Here is a 24,720-nt window from a genome sequence, read left to right as displayed (position 1 = left end):
CTTGTTAACAGATCTCGGCTTTTTCGGAATTTCCACTTTGATAGTGGCTCTAATTGATTTTATTAATTCATTATTTATTAATTTAACTAATCTGTATTGAAGAGGAATATTTTATATTTGTTGTCTTCTTCAGAGGAGACATAGACTGACGAGCAAAAGGGTAACAATATTTTGAACTTTTGACTTTCAGGCTCCAAATGTGAGACTACCATCATTTTATATAGACAATCATCTTGGCTATCTCATACATAAATTGGACTTGCAACTATTTACATATGATTCTTGTCATGTAACTGTATGTTCATCTTTGGCTTTCAACACTGCCTGAATCCTTCCGGACATACTCCAAATCAGAGTCAGAGTCAATCATGTCCTGACCGAAATCTGTTCCCAGGTCTCTTCTACATGTTCCTAATTTTGGTGCATACTGATCGACTCACTTGAGTACAAATACAACTTTTTCTACAACTCTACCCACAAGTGTGCAATAGGTTAAGGTCTGGGGACTGTGGGGGCCAATCCTTCCCCTCTACTTCATTGTCATTGAATCATTTCTTCGCCAATCTAGACGTATGCTTCAAGTCGTTGTCCTGCTGGTAGACTATGTCATCCTCTTCATAGTACTCACATATAGCTCAGCATTGAGATCCCTATTGATCCTGGTCAAGTATCCAACGCCTTTGGTTGTGAAACCACCCCATATTATAAGGCTTCCTCCACCAAACTTGACAGTTCCTTCAATTTCTCGATCCATTAGCACCATTTTCCCTGGTTTCTTCCAGGCACATTTCTTCCTGGCACATCAGAGCCCAGTCTGTTGACTTTCATCTCATCGCTCCAAATCACCCATTTCCAATTTTCTACTATCCACTGTTTGTACTATTTTGCAAACTAGAGCCGATGCATTTTATGACGATATTGAAGTCTAGGCTGCTTCACCTTTTTTCAGGCCACCATTCCAGACTTATGGAATGCACGTCATACAGTGCTTGCATGGATGTCTCTGATCTCACTATTACAAAGCATACAAGCCACCTCCACTGCCATGTATGTCATGCCAGAACTGATAGACCTTGTGATGAGCCGACTTGTTGACTCCAAAATTTTGCCTGACGTTAACCTTTTGGCTTTGGAATGGATGGATTTCATTTCGTATTCTTCCAACTGTCATTGCACTCAAATGATGCAGTTTGGCAATTTTCTTAGTCAAGATACTGCTATTGATGAGCTGGATGATGCGGTTTCTCTTTTCTTGGGAAATCTTCTTCATGGCTGCTCCTGAAATTGAACCAGTGACCTTTCGTTTGGGAATTAACCTAACAACACACTGAGTTATTAGGCTATATGATAACAGGTTGCAATCTTAGTATACAAGAAGAAAAAGCAAAACAGTAACAAAGCAGTTAAATGACAAGAATCTACATAACTAAATCGACAAGAATCTACATAAACAGCAGCTGGCAAAAGAGCAAAACAAAATCACAAAAAATTCTTTAAATATATATATGCAAAAAAAAAAAAAAAAAAAAAAAAACAAGGTCTGAGCAGGTAGGTGATATCTGTGGTGCCAGGGCAAGTACAGTGATTGCACAGGGCAAATGTGGTGCCCATATTCAAAAAAGGATCTAAGTCCTCCACAGTTAATTATAGACCAGTTAGTTTAACTTCTGTTATTATTTTACGCACTTATATAGCGCTACTATATTCCGAAGCGCTTTACAGACATTAGCATCCAACTATCCCCAATGGGACTCACAATCTAAGGTCCCTACCAGTATGTCTTTGAAGTGTGGGAGGAAACCGGAGTACCCAGAGGAAACCCACGCAAACACGGGGAGAACATACAAACTCCATGCAGATGTTGTCCTTGGTCGGATTCGAACCTAGGACCCCAGCGCTGCAAGGCACCAGTGCTAACCACTGAGCCACTGTGGGAAAAATGTTTGAAGGACTCTTAAGGGACTATATACTGGAGGAGTATGTGACTGTAAATATTATAAGTGATAACCAACATGGGTTTACCAAGGACAGAAGTTGTCAGACTAACCTGATTTGTTTTTATGAGGTGGTGAGTAGTACCCTGGACAGAAGGGCAGCTGCAGATGTAGTGTTTCTGGATTTTGCAAAGGCTTTTGATACTGTCCCTCAGACGTTTAATAGGCAAAGTAAGGTCTATAGGCTTGGAAAGTATAGTCTGTAATTGAATTAAAAACTGGCTGAAGGACCGTGTCCAGAGTTGTGGTCAATGATTCCTATTCAGAATGGTCCCGGGTAATAAGTGGTATACCAAGGTTAAGTGACGGGTCTTCTATTATTTATTAACGATATAAAGGACAGGATTAATAGCACCACTTCTATTTTTGCAGATGACACTAAGCTATGTAGTACTGTGCAGTCTATGGAAGATGTCCATAAACTACAAGCTGACTTGAACATTCTGAGTAATTGGGCATCAACTTGGCAAATGAGGTTCAATGTGGATAAATTAAAATTTATGCATCTTGGTAGTAATAATCTCTGTGCTTCATATGTCCTAGGGGATGTAACATTGGGGAAGTCACTTTTAGAGAAGGATTTGGGTGTCCTTGTAGAACATAGATTGAATAACAGCATACAATGTCAATCAGCTGCTTCTAAGGCCACCAGGATATTGTTTTGCATTAAACGAGGCATGGACTCGTGGGGCAGGGATGTAATACTACCACTTTACAAAGCGTTGGTGCGGCCTCATCTGGAATATGCAGTTCAGTTCTGGGCCATAGTCCATAGAAAGGACGCACTGCAGCTGGAAAAAGTAGAGGAGCGCGATTAAACTAGTTATGAAGAAAGATTAAAAGAATTGAATTTAGTCTTGAGAAGAGACGTCGGGGGGGGGGGGGGGGGGGGGTGCATAATTAACCTATACAAATCTATAAATGGTCCATACAAAAAATACGGAGAAAAACTGTTCCATGCCCTCAAAAGACAAGGGGACACTGGCTCCCGACTGGAGAAGAAAAAGTTCAGTCTCCAGAAGTGTCAAAACTTCTTTACTGTAAGAACTGTGAATCTGTGGAATAGGTTTCCTCAGGATGTGGTCACAGAAGGAACAGTTGACAGTTTTAAAAAGGGTTAAGATGAATTCTTAAAAATAAACAACATTAATGCTTATGAAAATGTGTAGAAATCTGAGACTCGCTTCCTTCTGGGGTTGACATCACCACCTTGGTTGAACTTAAAGGACTTATGTCTTTTTTCAACCGTATTAACTATGTAAAAAAATAGGGACTTGGGCATTGATCCCTCTAAGCTAAGCAATACACAAATACAGCAAATCTTAATGTACAGCACCCCAAAGGTAACCACAAAGCAACCATATACAGTTGAAACTCGAAAAATTAGAATATTGTGCAAAAGTCCACTTATTTCAATAATGCAAATTAGAAGGAATTGCATTAATGCAGCTTAAAATTAGAATTTTGTGAAAAGGTTCAATATTCTAGGCTCAAAGTGTCACACTCTAGTCAGCTAATTGGTCCATATACCCTGAGCAAAGGAAACCTCAAAATTGAGACTTTGGGGTTTCATAAAATGTAAGCCATAATCATCCAAATTCTAACAAATAAAGGCTTGAAATATCTTGCTTTTCATGTAATGAGTCTATCTCATATTAGATATTCAAATTTTTTGAGTTTCACCTGTATACACCGTCACACAACATCCACGCAAATACTAAACAGCATCTAGGTAGAGCATGCTGATTGTTATTTTCCTAAGGCCACCAGAGATTTAGAAAATAACATCCGTAAACCACAGGTGTAAGGTCAATTGGTTTGTGGCAGTTAAGGTGTTAATGGCAACATCCCTGTTGGTCTAGGATATTGAAGGTGTTAATGTCAGTATAACTAGTGGTCTGGAGAGGCAAGAGCATTAATTTCAGTATCCTTGGTGTTCTAGGACAGTGAAGTGTTGTTATATCGCTGCTATGGAGGGCAGGGTTAGTTCTGCATACCTGGCATCCAGTAGCTACTAACAACTTAAGCTTTTTTTGCTGTCCTAGCTTTAAAGGAGTTGTTCTATTTCAGGAGGAAACAGTGTGATCAGTTGGACGAACGGCACACCTCTAGGGTAAGGGTGGTGCTAAGTGGGTGCATCAAATCTTCGTAAAATCAGAATAAACCACGTCACTAAGTTCTGTTGCTTGAACTTATTTTTCATAATCCATCCATAATAAATATTAGGTCACTGGCCAACGTTTCGGTCCAATCTAGACCTTGTTCACGGCCTGGTATAAATATAGACAAGAGTACATATCATAAGAAAACCCTTTTTTTTTTTTTTTTTTTTTTTTTAAGAGAGGTACATTAATGATGTATTAGCAGTACAGGATAGTGTAAAATGTTACACGATGCCATAGCAGAGAAGAAAACCTAATCATATATAGAGAGGAGCATTATTGTTACACAGAGTTAATGCAATATTCTATAATTAGGATATCCCAGGCTGGCAGACAGGATACCATCTTGAGATAAGGTAATGGAGATGAGGGTTCCTGTAGAGATGAGAGAGACACAGTACAACCACAGGTAAGTATAGTGTCGCCGTGTACATGTATACCCAATGAGTTAATTCTCAGAGCAGCAGATCTTATCTCCGCGGAACTGCTTTGTACAACCCTTGCAGAATACTACAAAAACAAGAGGATTCCCAGAGGATTAAGAGTACATCTCCATCCGACCCTATTCCCTTCCAATACTGAGTATTGCAATAAATTTGAAACCATCATTAAAAAGTGCTCGTTGGATATCATCATCCTCAGCATTGAATTCCTTCAGAAAGCAACGCAGGAGTCCAAAGAAAAACTCTATTATGCACTACCTCCACCACAGAGTGGACAGAACTAAAGAAGACAAAGTGCTAGAAGAACACAAAAAAAATATCTAGAAAACACAAAACCTACCAAGTTAATTTGCGACACAGAAGACTATACACTGAACAGAATCTACCGGTGGCAATGGCAGGATACTACCAAGGAATACGGCAACACCATTTACGCAGACTACACATCCTCCTCCTCAGGCAGCAAAAGATCCACAAGCTATCGTCCACAATGTTTTTTTTTGCTGACGTGGCCATCGACCAAAAATAAACAACGCACACGCAGAGGGAGGGGCACCCACCAACACAAGTGCCAGCAGCATCCACACCCGTTCGCAGGTAGGAACCTCTCAACACAAACTCTGTCACCAGCTGAACTAAGGGTCTCTCATTTTGCCTGTATGCCAATTTATCTCTAAGGAAGAACTCAATAGATTCTACAGATCTCTCAGATTAAAAGCCCATTTCTCACAACATACCACACCAACCCCACCGAATACATCCTCTACCACTTTATCTATTCAATCACTAGGCCTCAAAAACAAAAAGCAATTTCATGCATCCCAAGACCTATCATGGGGTTGAAGCATTTATTGACCTCATAGATAAATATAAATACTTCAGCTTTAAAAAGAGGCACCTTATATACTCCAAAAAAATCTTAGTAGCGAGAAACAGATTGCCCTCAATACCCTCAAATCTATCACTATCAAACAGGTTGACAAAGGGGGCGCAATAGTGATAATGGATAGCACAGCCTATATTAAAGAAATTCAAAGGCAGCTGTCAAACACAACCACTTACGAACAGGTCCAACACAATCCTACCTTCCAATTAAGAGATATCACCACCTTCCTTGACCATCACCTTCAAATAGGAACCAGCGACAAAGCCACCTACACCTTTGTACTCAGTGAAAATCCCTTCCTGCCAGTTTTTTTACATACTACCAAAAATCCACAAAAATCTAACTCACCTGCCAGGTAGACCCATTGTAGCCTCCAGACTCATTGCTCTCACCATTATACATATTTCTCGAATACACCACCACAATAGATTTGAAATGAAACTAACAAGATGTGCTTTACTGCGGACTGTCAGCTTTAATTTGAGGGTATTTACATGTAAATCAGCTGAACAGTGTAGGAATTACAACAGTTTGCATATGAGCCTCCCACTTGTTAAGAGACCAAAAGTAATGGGACAGAATAATAATCATATATCAAACTTTCACTTGATAATACTTAGTTGCAAATCCTTTGCAGTCAATTACAGCCTGAAGTCTGGAACACATAGACCTCACCAGATGCTGGGTTTCATACCTGGTGATGCTCTGCCAGGCCTCTACTGCCACTGTCTTCAGTTCCTGCTTGTTCTTGAGGCATTTTCCCTTCAGTTTTGTCTTCAGCAAGAGAAATGCATGCTCAATCGGATTCAGGTCAGGTGATTGACTTGGCCATTGCATAATATTCCACTTCTTTCCCTTAAAAAAACTCATTAGTTGCTTTTGCAGTATGCTTTGGGTCATTGTCCATCTGCACTGTGAAGCGCCGTCCAATGAGTTCTGAAGCATTTGGCTGAATATAAGCAAATAATATTGCCCGAAACACTTCAGAATTCATCCTGCTGCTTTTGGCAGCAGTCACATCATCAATAAATACAAGAGAAACAGTTCCATTGGCAGCCATACATGCCCACACCATGACACTACCACCACCATGCTTCACTGATGAGGTGGTATGCTTAGGATCATGACCAGTTCCTTTCCTTCTCCATACTCTTCTTTTCCCATCACTATGGTACAAGTTGATCTTGGTCTCATCTGTCCATAGGATGTTGTTCCAGAACTGTGAAGGCTTTTTTAGATGTCGTTTGGCAAACTCTATTCTGGCCTTCCTGTTTTTAAGGCTCACCTTGTGCTGAACCCTTTGTAGCCACTATGGTGAAATCTTCTCTTGATTGTTGACTTTGACACACATACACCTACCTCCTGGAGAGTATTTTTGGTCTGGCCAACTGTTATGAAAGGTGTTTTCTTCACCAGGGGAAGAATTCTTCGGTCATCTACCACAATTGTTTTCCGTGGTCTTCCGGGTCTTTTGGTGTTGCTGAGCTCACCGGTGCGTTCCTTCTTTTTAAGAATGTCCCAAACAGTTGCTATCTCTCTGATGGGTTTGTTTTGTTTTTTCAGCCTAACGATGGCTTGTCTCTGATCGTGACAGCTCTTTGGATCTCATCTTGAGAGTTGGCAGCAACAGATTCCAAATGCAAATAGCACACTTGAAATGAACTCTGGACCTTTTATCTGATCATTCTAATTGGGATAATGAGGGAATAACACACCTGGCCGTAGAACAGCTGAGAAGCCAATTGTCCCAGTGGGAGGCACATATGCAAACTGTTGTAATTCCTACACCGTTCACCTGATTTGGATGTAAATACTCTCAAATTAAAGCTGACAGTCTGCAGTTTTAAGCTGACAGTCTGCATTGTGGTGGTGTATAGAGCCAGAAATGTTAGAATTGTGTCAATGTCCCAATATTTATGGACCTGACTGTATATTTTATTACTTATAATTTATAACTTACAATTTATTCAAATGTGGAATACAAAAATAAAATCTGCTGCTCTGAGAATTAACTCATTGGGTATACATGTATGCGCTGACACCATACTTGAAGAGGACCTTTCACCAGAATTAAACGTCTAAAGTAACTATACAGGCATGTAGAGCGGCGCCCAGGGACCCCCCTGCACTTACTGTTATACCTGGGCGCCGCTCCGTTCTCCCGTAATTGCCTCCGGTATCTTTACAGTTAGGCTCCACCCAGGGGAACCTGCCGGCGCCTCCTTCTCCCATGCTGAGGCTTTTTTCTCTCTCAGGCTATGAGCTGAGCGCTGTGATTGGCCAGCGCTACAGCATGGGAGAATGAGCCGACGGCAGGTTCCCCTGGGTGGAGCCTAACTGTAAAGATACCGGAGGCAATTACGGGAGAACGGAGCGGCGCCCAGATATAACAGTAAGTGCAGGGGGGTCCCTGGACGCCGCTCTACATGCCTGTATAGTTACTTTAGAAGTTTAATTCTGGTGAAAGGTCCTCTTTAACCGTGGTTTTACTGTATCACTCATCGTCTCCATTACCTTATCTCAAGACGGTATCCTGTCTGCCACCCTGGGATATCCTAATTATAGAATAATACATATGCTATTATTATTGCATTAACTCTGTGTAACAATAATGCTCCTCCCTATATATGATTAGGTTATCTTCTCCGCTATGGCATCGTGTAACATTTTACACTATCATGTAACTTTTTTCTTATAAATACTCTTGTCTATATTTATACCAGGCCGTGAACAAGGTGTAGGTCAGACAGAAATGTTGTCCAGTGACTTAATATTTATTATGGATGGATAATAAAAAATGATAAAAATAAAATACGAAGTTCAAGCAACAGAACTTAGAGTGCCGTGGTTTACTCTGATTTTTGAAACAATGTGATCCACCTACAATAAAGAATACATTGTAACTTACCTGACAGCCACCCTGCTGCCCCAGTCCTCCCAGCAGGTCTATGCATCTGTAGTGGTGACCTAACATCAACATTTGACCATTGCAGCCACTCACGAGCCTCAGGAGTGCATCAAAGAAGCCAGCCAAGTAAACAGAGCCCCGAACAGTGGAGCGTCATCTATTGGGTAAGTAACAACCTATTTAGTGTGGCGAATCGCATGCGCTGTATGGTTTTCTCCTGAAACAGGGCAACCCAGCTTCCTCCCTGCACTCATCTTTATCTATAGGAGGGGACGGGTGAAACTAACTGTATGGCTTTATACATTTATGATAAGACACCGCAATTAGGGCGAGCCTGCTTGGATTAGGGGCCCAGTTGCAACTACAACCAAAGCGACCTCTATAACTATGCCACTGATTGGGTGCAAAGCCAACAGTAACTTCACAATTTGGAGATGACTGTCAACCAAGAACACAGCATGGGTAGGCATAACACTAATATGGACTGAATAAGCAACAAGGCATTTTACAAGTCTTTATTTTATTTGCTTACATTATATAAAAATGTACAATTTTATTTGTTGAAAATTACTAAACTTACAAAAGACAAAGAGTTTCAATATATATTAAAACACTGGACCTCATGTATCAAAAACCTGTCTCAGAACAAGTCCATTTTGCCTGCATTCATTTCTAAAGCATGCTGGAAAAGTTAGCATCCTGTCTTAGTTTGGATGCACAAGTTACATAAAACTTCAACTAAGAAAGAACATTCCGTGGAAACAAACATGCAAGAATTAAACCACAGAAATAAATTGTAATCTGTAATAAAATCGTATACGCATGGAATGTACTTTACTGCTAGTCTACACCTGTATATTTAATCATAAAATATTAGACACTACTCTATTGAGTCATTTTATTAATTACCATGTTTGTGATGAGAATCTGATAGATTGTAAAATGGCAAAACATTAGTGCTCCTACCAAGACCTTCAGTAACCTTGTTTGCTGAAAGCACCTCCACTAAATACTGAATAGTAATGTCTAGGATCACTTACACTACAGCCGCGCTCACTGGAAATTATTCAATTAATGTAGCAGTCCTTTTATCTCTCGGGTCTTTGAGGATGTCCACAAAAGAAAATACAATATGACAGACAGAAATGCACAACATATAAAAACATTTTAATGAAAACATTTCAATTAAGGCCATTCTTAGCACATTTGATTACAGTGAGGGTCTGAAACAGCTTGCTCAGATTCACTTCAGAGTATCCACTACGTGATAGAATCTGGTCACTGGTATGTTTTAATTTATTGTAAGCTGCTTCTGCTTCTTGATAGTGCTTCTTCAGGTATCCTGCAACAATAAAAAATAAAGTGTAATATTTGTATGAAATCATTTACATAATATAAGAAAACCAGCCATCCTTATGCCTTAGAGCACAGAAGTCAATTAGTAAATGGATACAAAACTATCAGAAATCAAAGAGTTCTTACCAAGGGGCAACATAAAAGGAGTTTGTCAGGAATATGGATTATCGTTTAATAGCAGCCATGATTTTCATCTGATTTACCTTTGTCAGTGTTAATGCTAAATAAGCTCTCACTTCAACCCTCTGCTTGTCAGATAGCGGAGGTAGTGAACTCCACAGTGGTTCTGGCTTCAAGGAGGCCACACGCGTACGAATTCACACCTCAACCAGTCAGCCAAGAACTAAGATAATGCGACAGGAAGAATCTCTCAGCAAAATGTCTAGTCCATTCCCCAGTTCAATCAAATCTAGCAGACAGCATGGAACTGGCGATTTATACATATTTGTGTCCCTGTGGCCACGATGAACAAGCCTGTGGTCTTAGTGTGCTAGTGGGAGGCCAGGGAAGAGAGATATACATATCTCCCCACAGACACTCCGGGAGAGCTACAGGTTAAAAGGCTTGTGCCAGCAAGCGGGCGTGTCATTTTCTGAAAGGGGGTCACATTGTGCCATGTGTTTGGAAAGACCTGGAAACTGCTGACATCACTGCCCCCACGTGACCGCAGCCAAGAACTATTCCACCATCATAACGCAAAGGAACAATTATCTACCCAGTAACTGATTTGTACTCTGTGTAATCCTGTTTGTACCATATTACCTGTATTTGTAACCTCAGACCACTGTATATATTCCTTGTGTATATTGTGTTATGTAGTGTGCCCTTAAGGCGATTAAATATATAATTACATTTTGTGCTGTCTTGTATCTCGATCACGAATCCCCACGTCCGTGTTTTGGCCTAGCGGGTTGGTTTCTCACCCTATATAGACCCGTTAGAGGACCGGGATTATATCAAACGAGAAGCTGGTGGCAGATTTCCCGGGCTGGGGCAGTGACCAGTCTCCCTCAGCTTGTTGCCTCTCTGTGCCAGTGTGGACAGGAGGAGTCGGTGTAAACTGTACCAAGTTGAACTTACATGCTCCTCTGGGAGGGCGTAACGTCACGTCTTGGTAACCAGTGACCATACCGTGTCTCCAGAGCTTGACGTAGTTAACATCAAGTGGGCATGAGGGGTGGTATTCCTTACAGAGTTGCTCAGAATTTAAAATCTGAAAGCCGTGCCTGTGTATTCAAGCTAAGTTCAACCTTTCAGTTTCATGTCAAAAGTTGTCCCCTGAAAGAACAGCAACCTTGAAGCGTACCTACTGCTTTTGCCCCCTTAAGTCACTAGGAAATGTAAATGCACAAAACCTTGTGATCAACATTAAGTGGTAAATTCTTCAGCAGTCTTTACACCCCCTTTACTGGCTGCTAGGATCTCTGTAAATGTTCACAATGGTACCGGTCTAGTGCAAAACCATAAATAGCACCCAGTAAGCAGGGGAGAGGAGAGGGATGCAGCTGCAGTATTCGCTCTATTAGTCTATTTGAGATTGCAAACTATGATAGGGAATTGGGAGACATTTCACTGGCTATTTATTGCACATCATACCTAGAAGAGCCCACCCTGTCAAAAGGCATGTATGCACTTATACACACAAGCCTGCCAATCATGCCCAAAGGGTGGAGGAAAAGCTCTGCTGATGAATAAAACCAGATTCAAACTATAAGACTGGTGTATTCTTTTAAGGCTGCTAACTGTTTTGCCAGTCTTACATAGGCCAGCATATTAAGCTGACTCATTCACTTTGAACAGGTTAATGCAGACATTTTCAGATGCTTTAAAATATCTGTACATTATGCACTATGCAGTGTTTACGTATTACCGCAAAAATGCACACGACATACACAAAAAGACAAGATTAACAATATAAAAACGTTATGCCATAGACACTCAATTAAAGCAAAAGACTAACATACATACATTACCACTTCGCAAAGTAATGTATATGCACAAAGATACAGGGATCACCACAGATAGCAGCATAAAATGAACACTTGTATACAGGTAGGTATAAAATTGGCATCAGTTAGGAGCAATTAATTACAAAAATTATAATTAAACTAATATTTTTTAGATTTCTTGTCTATGCAAGCAAAGAATAGTAACATTAAAACAAGGAATAAAGTAAGACATGCAAGATCTGTAAGCGACATTACGCCTGCTCTACAATAGAATTTAACAATATGCTCCAACTACTGAAACATTCAGGCCTGAATACACTTAGAAAATTGGGCATTGCAAAGACTGAGACCGTAATAACACTACCAAACTGTTCCAGGGTATATGTTAAATGGCATTCACAGGGTCATATAAAAATTGCAAGAGCTCTCTAAAAGAAACAAAATGTGAGCAAAAATGCTTTGAAGCATGAACTCTACACAGTACAAAAATGCCTAGGACTGCTCAGCTAAGATTAATGGAGTTCAAAAAGACAAATGGTAGTGGAGGAATGTTTAAGGCGGCAGGACCATGATACAAATCATTGCTGAGAATGTAACCCCTTGTAGCTTTATTGCACCAGCACATATACAATACTTCATAGCAATAGCATATCACAACTAGATATCATCTCACACTTTGTCCTACGGTTGGCAATGCAGTTTGACATGTACGATTTCATATAACATTAGGAGAGAGGTGTCCTATAAGATGAAGCTCATCAGGGTAGATATATCAAAACTCGAGTAACGGTAAACTGGCCTAGTTGCCCATAGCAACCAGGTTTTCCTATAATTTTTCCCAAGCTTCTTTGGAAAATTAAAAGATCAATCTGACTGGTTTGTATGGGCAACTAGGCCGGTTTTCCTTTACACCAGTTTTGATAAATCTATCCCAGACTCTGTTTTTCCAGAAAAGTCAGCATTTTACACCTGTAATGATGGTCTAGACAAGATGCACCGAGTAGCACAATGTAGACAGACATTCGGGAGAATCTTTTTTAATTTACAAGCATCTCATGAGAATGGCACCTGTCAAGGGGTGGGCAGAATCTGGTCAGTTCTTGAAGTTGATGTGTTGGAAGCATGGAAAATGGACAAATGTGATAATCTGATTGACTTTGACAAAGGCAAAATTTTGGAGGCTAGACCATTGGATGAGAGCAGTTTTGTGGGGTATTATGATATGCAGTAGTTAGTACTTACTAAAAGTGCTGCAAGTAAGGGTACGTTCACACTTGTGGCAGAGGATTCCGGCAGGCAGTTCCATCATCGGAACCGCCTGCCGTATCCGTCAAAAAGCATGCAAACTGATGGCATTTGTCAGACGGATCAGGATCCTGATCTGTATGACAAATGCATTGAAATGCCGGATCCGTCTCTCCGGTGTCATCAAGAAAAACGGATTCAGCATTTATTTCTTTTCACATTTTTTTGCAGTCTAAGCATGCGCAGACCGCAATGCCAAATCTGTTTTGCCGGAACACTCGGGGCCGGATCCGGCATTAATGCATTTTAATGGGAAAAATGCTGCATCCAGCATTAATGCATTTCAATGTGAAAAAGGCAAGTGTTCCGCTATTTTGGACGGAGATAAAAACGCAGCATTCGGCGGGTGGCCGCCTGCTTCTTCTAGCAGACATCCGCGGATCATGTCTGCAACCGGCAGTAATGCCGATCGTGGACATTTAACCCCTCAGATGCCGTGCATATGAGCACGTGAAACACCGGAAGCGCGTGCTTCCAGTGATGCTCTGACTCCCCCTTGTGGCGATCGGAGGAGCCGGAGCGTGTATGCAGGAGCAGCCCCGGTCTTTGTGAATGACAGGAGGCTGCTGCATAGTATTTCCTATGGAGCCCTTGCCTGTAATAGGGCTCCATAGGAAACAAACAATTTTCTCATAGACTCCAATGTTAGTGCATTGGGGTCTATGAGAATAGCAATCTAATGATTGCATGTTATAGCTCCCCAAGTTTTTAAAAATAAAAACTAAAAAAATACACATCATGGGTGTCGCAATGTGTGAAAACGACCACAGTATAAAAATATATTCCCCATACGGCAAACAGCAAAGCGGAAAAAAGCGTCCAAAAGGCCGATTCGCTGTTTTTGGTCGCATGATTTTCTAAAAAAAAAAAAATTAAAAAGTGATCAAAAAGTCAAACACACCTCGGAATGGTATCAATGAAAAGTTTAGATTGCCCCACAAAAAAATGAGGCCCCATACAACTCCATACACAATTACAAAAAAGTTATAGGGGTCAAAATGTGGCAACAAAATTTTGTATCACTATAGAACGCAAGAAAAACTATACATATAAGGTATTGCCGGATTCAAACTGACCTGTAGAATAAAAGTAACTGGTCAGTTTTATTGCACATTGAACGTCATAAATAAAAAACCCATAAAACTGTGGTGGAATTGCTTTTTTATTAGCAATTTCACCTTATTTGGAATTCCCCCAGACCCCCATACCCGCTTCTTCATATGAAATATTAAATGGTGGCATTGGAAAGAACAACTTGTCCTGAAGAAAACAAGTCCTCATATGGGTATGTGAACAGACAAAAAAGTTATGGCTCTGGGAAGGCAGGGAGCGCATAACGAAAACGCAAAAAATAAATAAAAAAGTAAAATAAAAAAAACTCCTGGGGTGAAAGGGTTAAAGGAAATGCTGCTAACAACTTTGTGTCACATATCTAGGACACCATCAGATGTCTTGTAGGGTCAATGCCTTGATTGGTCAGGGCTGTTTTGGCAGCACAAGTAAGACCTACTAAATATTAGGCTTGTTGATTTAATGTTCTGGCTTATCGGTTATAATATTTTGTGATATTAAATAATTCAACCTTTCATACGCACAAACTCAATTTTACATTCTCCATGGTTGGTCCATCTTGAACAAGTTTGATTTTTTTGGATCAATCGTCTTAAAAAGGAAAATTGAAAGTCATGTGGGAGCTTATGTCATTCGGTTACTGCATTTGATTTCATGAAGGAATCGCAATAAAAGATATTTTAACTTGCATCATAATTGACAGTGTGCAGTGGTACTTCGATTTTACTGACGCTGGAGCATATCTAACTCATCATGGACCCGGGACACTGATTGCAACCCAAAATCTTATCCAAGGAATTAAATATTATTGCAAGTGAACAGAAGTTCCCCAGAGTTGCTCTTCAATATTGAGTGGAAGTTAGAAATGAGCACAGAGAAGATGGTCACATTGCAAATGATAACACAATCTGTACTTTGAAAGGTTCATTATTAGAAAAACTACTTAGAAGCTACAACTTTGGGGTAATCAGTTCTTATATAGGTGAATCTGAGCTAGAAAGCCTAAAAGAATGTGTTTTATTTATACCCACAAAGGAAAATCTGACAGATTTCTAGGTGGATACACGTCAAAATCAGCAATAAAACTGACAAAATCTGCAAGCAGGGCTCACTTTTTGGCATTGGAAAAGGTAACTCAACATAAGAAATGTGCAGAATAAGTTGGCATGCTGCGGATTTAAAATCCGCAATGCAGGACAATTTATGCTGCTGATTTTTTCTGCAGTGTGTGGATGACATTTCTTCCAATCTCATCCACTTTTGCTATAAATAGTTTTGCTTTTGCCGCATGTCAATCTGCTGCAACAAATCCACAGCGTTTCAATTATTATTTTGAGGTTTAAATCCACCCACAGGGAATTAGGAGTATGCTTACTATTTGGTAGCACATTGCACCCTCTTATTGTGACGCATCGACTGACAGCTGAAAACAAGCCACAGAATTTAACTACATAACTAAAGGGCATTTGGAGCTCACGTCTAAACCAAAGCACCACATGAACATGTAATGCATTTCAATAGTAGCAATATATTGAGCAAGTCTGGAGAAAAGGTTCAGAACCGTGTTCTAATGGCATGCAGAGAAAGATGAGCGAGGACATGGCTCCTGATGTGTTTACCACATGCACTGATGGGATATTGACATCTCTCAGTACGGTAGTTACAAAGTGCACTATTTTAAACGCCACAGTGTCTCATTAAAGGCAACAGCAGTTGACCTCTTTGTTCTTGAAGGACACTCTTAAAATGTCACGTCTGTACAGTATTTGTAGATAGACTGCATATATATCCATTTTTTTAAGGCATTCTGTTAACTTAGGCAGGGCCTATTCAGCAATAGATAAGAACACTTGCCGCAGACTCCAAATCACTTATTTGGAAGTCAGTACTCACCACCATTTCCCTGCTGTGTACCCAAAACCAGCCATGGAATGTGTAGAGAGGACTTCTCGAGGTGTCCTCTCCATTATGTGCACAGGAGACCTCTCTCTGCGTTCCATGGCTGGTTTGCAAGCGCACAGAGGAGGAAATGGGGGTGAGTTTCGACATACAAATTACTGACCTGGGGTCAGTGGCTAGTGTCCCTGTACTTACTAGGGCTTGCCAGAGGCAACAGATTCCCCTTAAAGGGAACCTGGCACCGGGATTTTGTGTATAGAGCTGAGGACATGGGTTGCTAGATGGCCGCTAGCACATCTGCAATACCCAGTCCCCATAGCTCTGTGTGCTTTTATTGTGTAATTTTTTTTTTATACATATGCAAATTAACATGAGATGAGTCCTGTACGTGAGACGAGTCAGGGACAGGACTCATCACAGGTTAATTTGCATATGTATAAAATCGTTTTATTTTTTACACAATAAAAGCACACAGAGCTATGGGGACTGGGTATTGCGGATGTGCTAGCGCTCATCTAGCAACCCATGTCCTCAGCTCTATACACAAAATCCCGGTGACAGGTTCCCTTTAAATAAGAAGGTGTGTTCCAGGATTTTACTATGGATACTTAAGGACAGACCATCAATATTTGATTGATGGGGGTCAGACACCCTGTCGATCAGCTGTTCCCAAATCACTCCAGCTCCGCAAAACAGAGCTACACCACTCCATCCATTGTAGTTGACAAAGTTATTTATTTATTTAGTTCAAAGGGAAAGAACAGCGGTGCAGTAACCAACTCTGTCCACTATGCAGTGGATGGAGCAGTGCAGTACCAGCAAAGGATTTACTGGTAACTGGTTGATCAGATATTGATGGACTATCCCGAGGATACTAAAATCCTGGAATATCCCTTTAACAATGCAAAACTTTACCCTGGCACCTGATTTTCCAATAGCAACCAGCAAGACAGTCAAAGCACAAATGTGAACAAAGACAATTCCCGTGAAAAAAAAATCAAAGAAATAGCCGGAAGTTTTCTGTCACACATTGATCATTTTGGACTGAAACTTGACGTTTTGTTAATAAGCCTACAATATATGCAACACCTCGTTTTCAGAGGAATTATTGTCTAATAGCATCAACAGGTACATTTACGGAGCACCTGCATTAGACTGATGTGTCTGGGAGCGGACAGCTGGATCCACCAATGATCCATGCGTTGTAGGGTTGCAGGGGGATGAATCGGCCATGTTGGAATCTCTGTTTTCTCCCTTCTCCTTAACAGAAATCAATTATGTATGTTTTGGGAAAGGGGGACTTTTTGAGCACGCGTTTCTACGTATGAACTTGTGTCTGCGGCAGATGCTGGATAAGTTAGTGTTTGAAATCTGCCCCTGCTTTATTTACAATTTAAAGAGATAAAGAAACAACTACATTATTAAGGAAGGATGGAAAATGATACCACTGAGGAGCAAATTACTTAAATCGAGAATAATAAAAAGCAATTTCTTTACATGGATCATGTCATGTACTTTTTTTTAAATACAAGTAAAATTAAAATTATTGTGGGGCAAACAGGCTTTCAATTGGGAAAATGAATTCAAATATTTTGGTGTCAAAACAAGCTGTAATATGTCAAGACAGTTGCAGCTTATTTTCCTGTCCCCATTAGCATTTCAAAGAAAACGCTATCTGTAGAAAACAAAACAGGAGACAAATATGGATATACCCACTATGGTAATTTTAATTCTTTTTCAACAAATTGCTAATTGGGTATTGATGTGTTAAGATCATGTACACAAGAGTACACAAGCTTCAATTAGTTGAAATTCAGTATAAGCTAGAAAATAGTAAAAATGCTGATTTATGAAAAGAAATCCACACTCATATTCTGTTCCTTCAGGATGGATCACACAACATTTTTAAAGATGGTGACATTTATGCAAAGCAGTTGAAAGACTGCAAGGGCACTTGTGGCACAGAATTACACACGGGGAATAGACTTATAACGACTGTCGAAAACAAAAACCATCTTTGTTACCCACAGCGACCAATCACGGAACGGCTTTCATTTTTCAAGAGCACTATAAGAAATGCAAGCTGTACTGTGATTGGTTGCCAGGGGTAACAAAGTTTTTCTTTTAGACAGTGTTCATACAACTAGGGGAGAATTTATCAAAAGGGTAACATTTGAAGTCAATTTTATTTGATTCTGAGTATACGTACTTTGCAACGAAAATTATATTGTACCGCCACTTCCAATAAGTGTGGTGGTATCGGTTTACACCCACAATATACTGATAAATTTTGTAAACTGGATTATTTAAAACATAACCTTTACTAGGTCGCTTAAAATATATTTCATACTGGGTGAGAGACAGAAATAACAACTAACATAACAACCTCCACTGTATCTCATACACCAATGAATATATGAAAAAATGGTTGGATCTCACCTCATCCGAGTCTGATCCACAATCGCAGAGGGTGGTCCTGGCAGTTGGTGGTGCCTGAGACCGGTGTGACCGGGGTGCTGCGTAAGTGATGGCAGTGTTGACCTCCTATTAAACCCTATTCTGGCTTTCCTGCCTGTCTAGGGGTGGGGGGCTATTATTCACACCTACCTACCACAATGGAGCACCCGCCCCGACAGGGGCGACCCCACACCGAACCTCACCCTCGGTATGGGTCTGGTATTCTATGTAACCCTATTACATTGCCCTACATGCCATGTTTCCATCTTCTATCACAGACATCATCAGGGGACTTCACATGTATTCAAGGGTATTCATAGATCAGGGTGGTTTTAACCTCCAATCAACTACAAATAAAATTACAAACATACACTCAGTATGGGTCACTTATATTATTGAGCAATGCAGTCAATTCCATTCAGTGCACTTACTCAGAGATCAGGGTGGTTTTTGCCTCCAATCAGTAGGATAGTTGGTGACTCTTATCCTCACTGGAACATGGGAAGTGTCCCATGTCAGTAACTGTCTCACCCAAACTAACAATGGTCCGGGTGAGCATTAGGTAGTGTTACTTGCCTCCTCTTATCCCCATCTTCCGCTCGGTATCCGCCCTCCCTGATTAGTTAACTCACCTGTCCGAGTCGCATGTTGCTCCACCGGACCGGAAGTTCGACCTGTCGGGGCGGGTGCTCCATTGTGGTAGGTAGGTGTGAATAATAGCCCCCCACCCCTAGACAGGCAGGAAAGCCAGAATAGGGTTTAATAGGAGGTCAACACTGCCATCACTTACGCAGCACCCCGGTCACACCGGTCTCAGGCACCACCAACTGCCAGGACCACCCTCTGCGATTGTGGATCAGACTCGGATGAGGTGAGATCTAACCATTTTTTCATATATTCATTGGTGTATGAGATACAGTGGAGGTTGTTATGTTAGTTGTTATTTCTGTCTCTCACCCAGTATGAAATATATTTTAAGCGACCTAGTAAAGGTTATGTTTTAAATAATCCAGTTTACAAAATTTATCAGTATACGTACTTTGCACCAGATTTTTATTTTTTATTTTTAAATGCTAAACGTTTGTCAAAACTTGTCTAGAAATACTACTCCAGGTTTTTTTTTTTATACCGGAGTGAGTTTGCGGCTTTTTAATCGGTCTGAGTTATAAATCTGGAGTGTAACTAATTAAAGGGGTTGTCTGGGTGGGTCCAGAGCTGAACACGGATATAATCAACTTTGTACGGTTTTACCATGTAGGATAGGAGCATTTTTTGCAGTCTATAGCGCTGCCCTAGGTTGTTTTAGTGGCGGGTACGCACCTCTAAAATTGCCCAGAACAGCGCTATACACGTCTCTCTGCTAGGTGGAAGTCTACGCCTAGCATAGTGTTGTGAAGCGTGCTGCATCACCGGCTCACAACAAACAACCCTGTACAGCAGTGCAAGACAAGGGGGAGCACTGGAACAAGAAACTCTCAGATGCTCCTATCCTACACGGTAATCCAGTACAAAGGAGGTTATATCCGGGTTCAGAGCTGAACCACTTTAACATAATTAACCAGACCAATTTCCCAACCCCGTTTCAAAACTGCATTTTTATACCACGTGTCCAAAAAGTAACAGTCACTATTTTGTGACTTTTTAAAAACAGAATTCTAGAGTGCAGGGTATGATACAACCATCCTCCATTTTAATACTAGACAATGAAAGGTGAAAAGTTTATTGAAATATAAAATTAAAAGGGGCACCTCTGGCAACTTAGCCACTGTGGGATTGCTGTATATGTTTTAGTAAAGCAATGGAATCTTCTGTGTATGGAGTTTATGTTTATCTGTTCATATGTATTAGGCCTAAGAGATATATTTCATACATATCAAAAGATTCCACTGCATTGTTAAAGTAAAAATATATCATACTTGGCCCCTTCCCGTTCGGAGGATGTTGGAAGTCTAAAGATGGCACCTGCTCAACAGACACCCATTGTGTCCGTTATCAGTGCCAACTCAGATCGTAAATTTAACCCCTCAGATTCTGTTGTCGATTCTGAGAAGTCATTTACCAGGAACAGGCTGAATACCATCTTTGCACAGATCAAGGGAGCAGTTTTGTTTGCAATTGTAGCCTGGGCTCTACTGAAAGCTCCTAGGTCTACCATAATAAAGTGACTGAGGATAACGATTAATAGAAACACACAGCCATTTTGCCATAGACTGCAGTCTATGGTAGATGTGATCTAACGATTCAAGTCCTATGGAAGGAGGGGAAAGGGGACTAAAAATAAAATAAAAAAAGCCATTATGGAGCAAAAATCTAAATGGGTGAACTGAATTGCTGGTTTTTCATCGTTTTCCTTCACAAAAAAGTTGAATCAAAAATGATTAAAAAAAAGACACATTAGAAAAAGATATAAAAAAATAGTATGAACATACTGAAAAAAATAAATAAAAAAAATTGTCCTCACACAGCTCTGAAGAATGAAATATAAAAAATTTAAAGAACAAAACAATAAAAAAATATACAAAATTTGGTATTGCTGTAATCATACTGATCCGCAGAGTAAAGGAAATATGAATGCCTTAAAAACAAAACAATGGCACAACTGCATTTTCTCCCATTTTTTTTACCCAGTTTCCAATATCTATCTATACATACAGTTGAAACCAGAAGTTTACATACACTATATAAAAAGACACATATGCATGTTTTTCTCAATATCTGACACAAAATCAGAATAAACCTTTCCTGTTTTTTGGTCAATTAGAATTACCATAATTATTATTATTTGCCAAATGCCAGAATAATGAGAGAGAATGTTTTAAGGCATTTTTATTACTTTATGCAAAGTCAAAAGTTGGTACCATTGCCCTTAAACTGTATAACTTAGGTCAAACATTTTGGATATCCTTCCATAAGCTTCTCAGAATAGTTGGTCGGAATTTGGGCCCATTCCTTTTGACAAAACTGGTGTAACTGAGCCATGTTTGTTAGTCGCCTTGCTCGCACCTGCCTTTTCAGGTTTGATCATAAATTTTCAATAAGATTGAGATGAGGGCTTTGTGATGGCCACTACAAAACATTGACTTTGTTATCCTTAAGACACTTTGTAACCAGTTTGGTAGTATGCTTCGGGTCATTGTCCATTTGGAGGACCCATTTCCGCCCAAGCTTCAACTTCCTGGCTGATGTCTTGAGATGTTGCTTCAGTATTTCCACACACTTCATGCTGCCCCCCATCCCCCATGTATCACAGTTCAGATGGTGTTCTTAGGTTTCCAAGCTTCTCCCTTTTTCCTCCAAACATAATGATAGTCATTATGGCCAAAAAGTTCAATTTTAGTTTCGTCAGACTACAGGACAGGTCTCTCAAATGTAGGTCTTTGTTTTTGTGTGCATTTGCAAACATTAATCAGTTTTTTTTTAATGTTTCTTTTGGAGTAATGGCTTCTTCCTGGCAGAGTGGCCTTTTACCCCATGTTGATACAGTACTCGTGTCACGGTGGATATTGACACAATCTTACTAGCTTCTGCCATCATCTTCACAAGGTCTTTTGCTTTTGTTCTTGGGTTGATATGCACATGTTGGACCAAAGCACGTTCATCTCTGTTACACAGAACCCATCTCCTTTCTGAGCGGTATGAAGGCTGGACATTCCCATCTTGCTTGTACTTGCATATAATTGTTTGTAAAGATGAATGAGGCACCTTCAGGTATCTTGAAGTTACACCCAAGGTTGAGCCAGACTTGTGCAAGGCATAGTAATCTTAGTGTATGTAAACTTTTGACATTGTAGAAAGTAATAAATATGCCTTAAAATATTTTCTCTCATTATTCTGGCATTTGGCATATTATAATAATTATGGTAATCCTAAATGACCCAAAACAGGAAAGGTTTATTCTGATTTCATGTTGGATATTGAGAAAAACAAGCATGTGTGTCTTTTTATATAGCGTACGTAAACTTCTGGTTTCAACTGAAAAATAAATAAATAAATAAATATAATAATAATAATAATAATAATAATAATAATAATAATAATAATAATAATTATATATATATATATATGTATATATATATATATATATATATATATATATATATATATATATATATATATATATATATATATATATATATACACACACACACACACACCCCAAGGAAAAATGGCGGCACTGGTACACAGTCTAGTGAAGGTAGGGTGCACGTCTCCAGGGGAATAGGCTTCTTACCCCAATGTATAGTCCAGAAAAATGGGCGGCACTCCAAGGAAAAAGACAAGTGAACTTTATTAACCCTGGTGGTGCAACCTCCTGCACCACCTGGGTGAATAAAGTTCACTTGTCTTTTTCCTTGGAGTGCCGCCCATTTTTCTGGACTTATATATATATATATTTATTTTTTTACATGCATAGCCCTATTTTATTTATTCTGTCTAAAGCAAGTAAAAACAATTATAATTTCTAGAGAGAATGACATATAATGTCTTTCCTTCCTCCAAGATCATTACTTGTTTCCTGCTTAATATATATATAAAATGTGTCATATATGGCCCTGCATTCTAAGTAACACCATTAGAAGGATATGATATACCATAAATGTCTGATGGGATGGGGTCTAGCGTCACAGAACCTTTATCTCTTGAAACATGGAGATCCCAGATAATTGTGGCATGTGCTACAGATAAATATCATAGAGGAAGACTAGGCCAGTGGCACAATCAGGGACACGTACAAAGTAGGAATTTATCATCAGGGTAATACTTAGTCAGTTTAACTTGAGTCTGGATTGGTGTACCTCAGGCCAAATTTATGAAATGTTGGCTCATCTCTAAACCCAACATCTTGGCCTATAAATGCTACTCCAGTTTTCTTCACCAACCCTTTACTGAAGCGGCTTTTAGATTTATTTTATTTTTTTAAGTCCCAGTCAAAAATTTATAGGGAAACTCATTAACATAGCAACCCATGCTCATCTACTTTTCAAAACCGGAGCGAGTCATGTGACAATGCAAAAGGTTGCAAAAATGTTGCAGAAGTGACAACAAAATTAAAAATAAATCACAAAACCCTATTTTATGGCTTTGAAGACAAAAGAGCAGGGCTTGATAAATTCCCCATTGCCTCCACAGACTTATTTTAAGTATTCAAATATTTAACTACGTAATAATGTAGGCCTGGTTTGGGAGATGAAGCCAATGTTGGGTCTCTACTAAGTTGGTAAAGAGACTGCATCATATTTTAAAAAAGGACCGATTGAAGCAGGATATCGCTACACAAATCAACTTTTATCTATGAAAGGACTGCGGTTTGTTACGTTTTACTATGTATTATGCAAGTTTGCAGCAATGTTACATTGCTGCAGTATTAACTTGAAGAAAAGAGATTTATATAATAATTCTTTGTGAAGCATTTGTTATCAGGATATTGTCGATGCACGTGTACATATGCTACAAAGATTCCATTAATGACAATAGTTAGAACAGCACTTATTAGACTTAGGGCTCATTCACACGACCGGTTTAGGTCCGCATCCACATTTTTTGCGGCTCTGTTGCAGACCCATTCAATTCAATGGGGCTGCAAAAGATGCGGACATCACTCAGTGTGCTGTTTGCATCTGTTGCTCTGTTATGTAACCCTGTAAAAAATAAATAAATAAAATAAAAATAACACGTCCTATTCTTGTTCATTTTGCGGACAAAAGCCACAATTTCCGGACTGCAAAACACGGCACAGTTATGTGAATGAGCCCTTAAAGGGATTGCTTTGCTTCATCAAATAGCAGATATCACGTAGAGAAAGTTAATACAAGGCACTTACTAATGTGTTGTGATTGTCCATATTGCCTCCTTTGCTGGCTTCATTCATTTTTACATCACATTATACACGGCTTGTATCCATTGTTACAACCATCCTGCAAACCAGGAGCGGTGGCCTTGCTTTGGTTGCCTTCACACATGGCAGATAGTTCCATGACTGTAACTCAATTCCATTCACCGTAAAGGGAACCTGTCCCCTCCAAAAACCATCCCAAGCTGCCAGCAGTACCTGAGCAGCCAGCAGCGTGTTTCCGACGATCGTTTTCTACCTGAAGGCAGATGAAAAAGAAAACGTTATTTTATCCCTTGCCCGCGTGATTTTCTAGTCATGCTTGAAGTCAAGGGGGCAGTGGCCTCCTTGCTTCAAGTCACGGTAACCACGCCCCTTCACTGTGACTGACAGCGCTTATGCACGAGAGTTCGGCTGCCTTTGCCGAACAACAGGCTGTCAGTCACAGGAGAAGGGGCAG

General features: G+C 39.9%; 1 protein-coding gene across 1 annotated transcript in view; it reads right to left on the bottom strand.

Moving 5' to 3' along the window:
- Positions 1–8,893: 8,893 nt before the first annotated feature.
- POLA1 (DNA polymerase alpha 1, catalytic subunit) overlaps positions 8,894–24,720 on the bottom strand; it is a 370,264-nt gene continuing 354,437 nt past the window's right edge. The window contains 1 exon segment of the mRNA XM_044284006.1: positions 8,894–9,735. Coding sequence (XP_044139941.1) covers positions 9,575–9,735 — 161 coding nt within the window. The 3' untranslated portion in view covers positions 8,894–9,574.

The sequence above is a fragment of the Bufo gargarizans genome, chromosome 3, assembly GCF_014858855.1.
Source record: "Bufo gargarizans isolate SCDJY-AF-19 chromosome 3, ASM1485885v1, whole genome shotgun sequence".
In the NCBI taxonomy this organism is placed as follows: domain Eukaryota; kingdom Metazoa; phylum Chordata; class Amphibia; order Anura; family Bufonidae; genus Bufo; species Bufo gargarizans.
The sequence above is the reverse complement of the archived record's forward strand: the minus strand, read 5'-3'. Positions and strand labels throughout refer to the sequence as shown.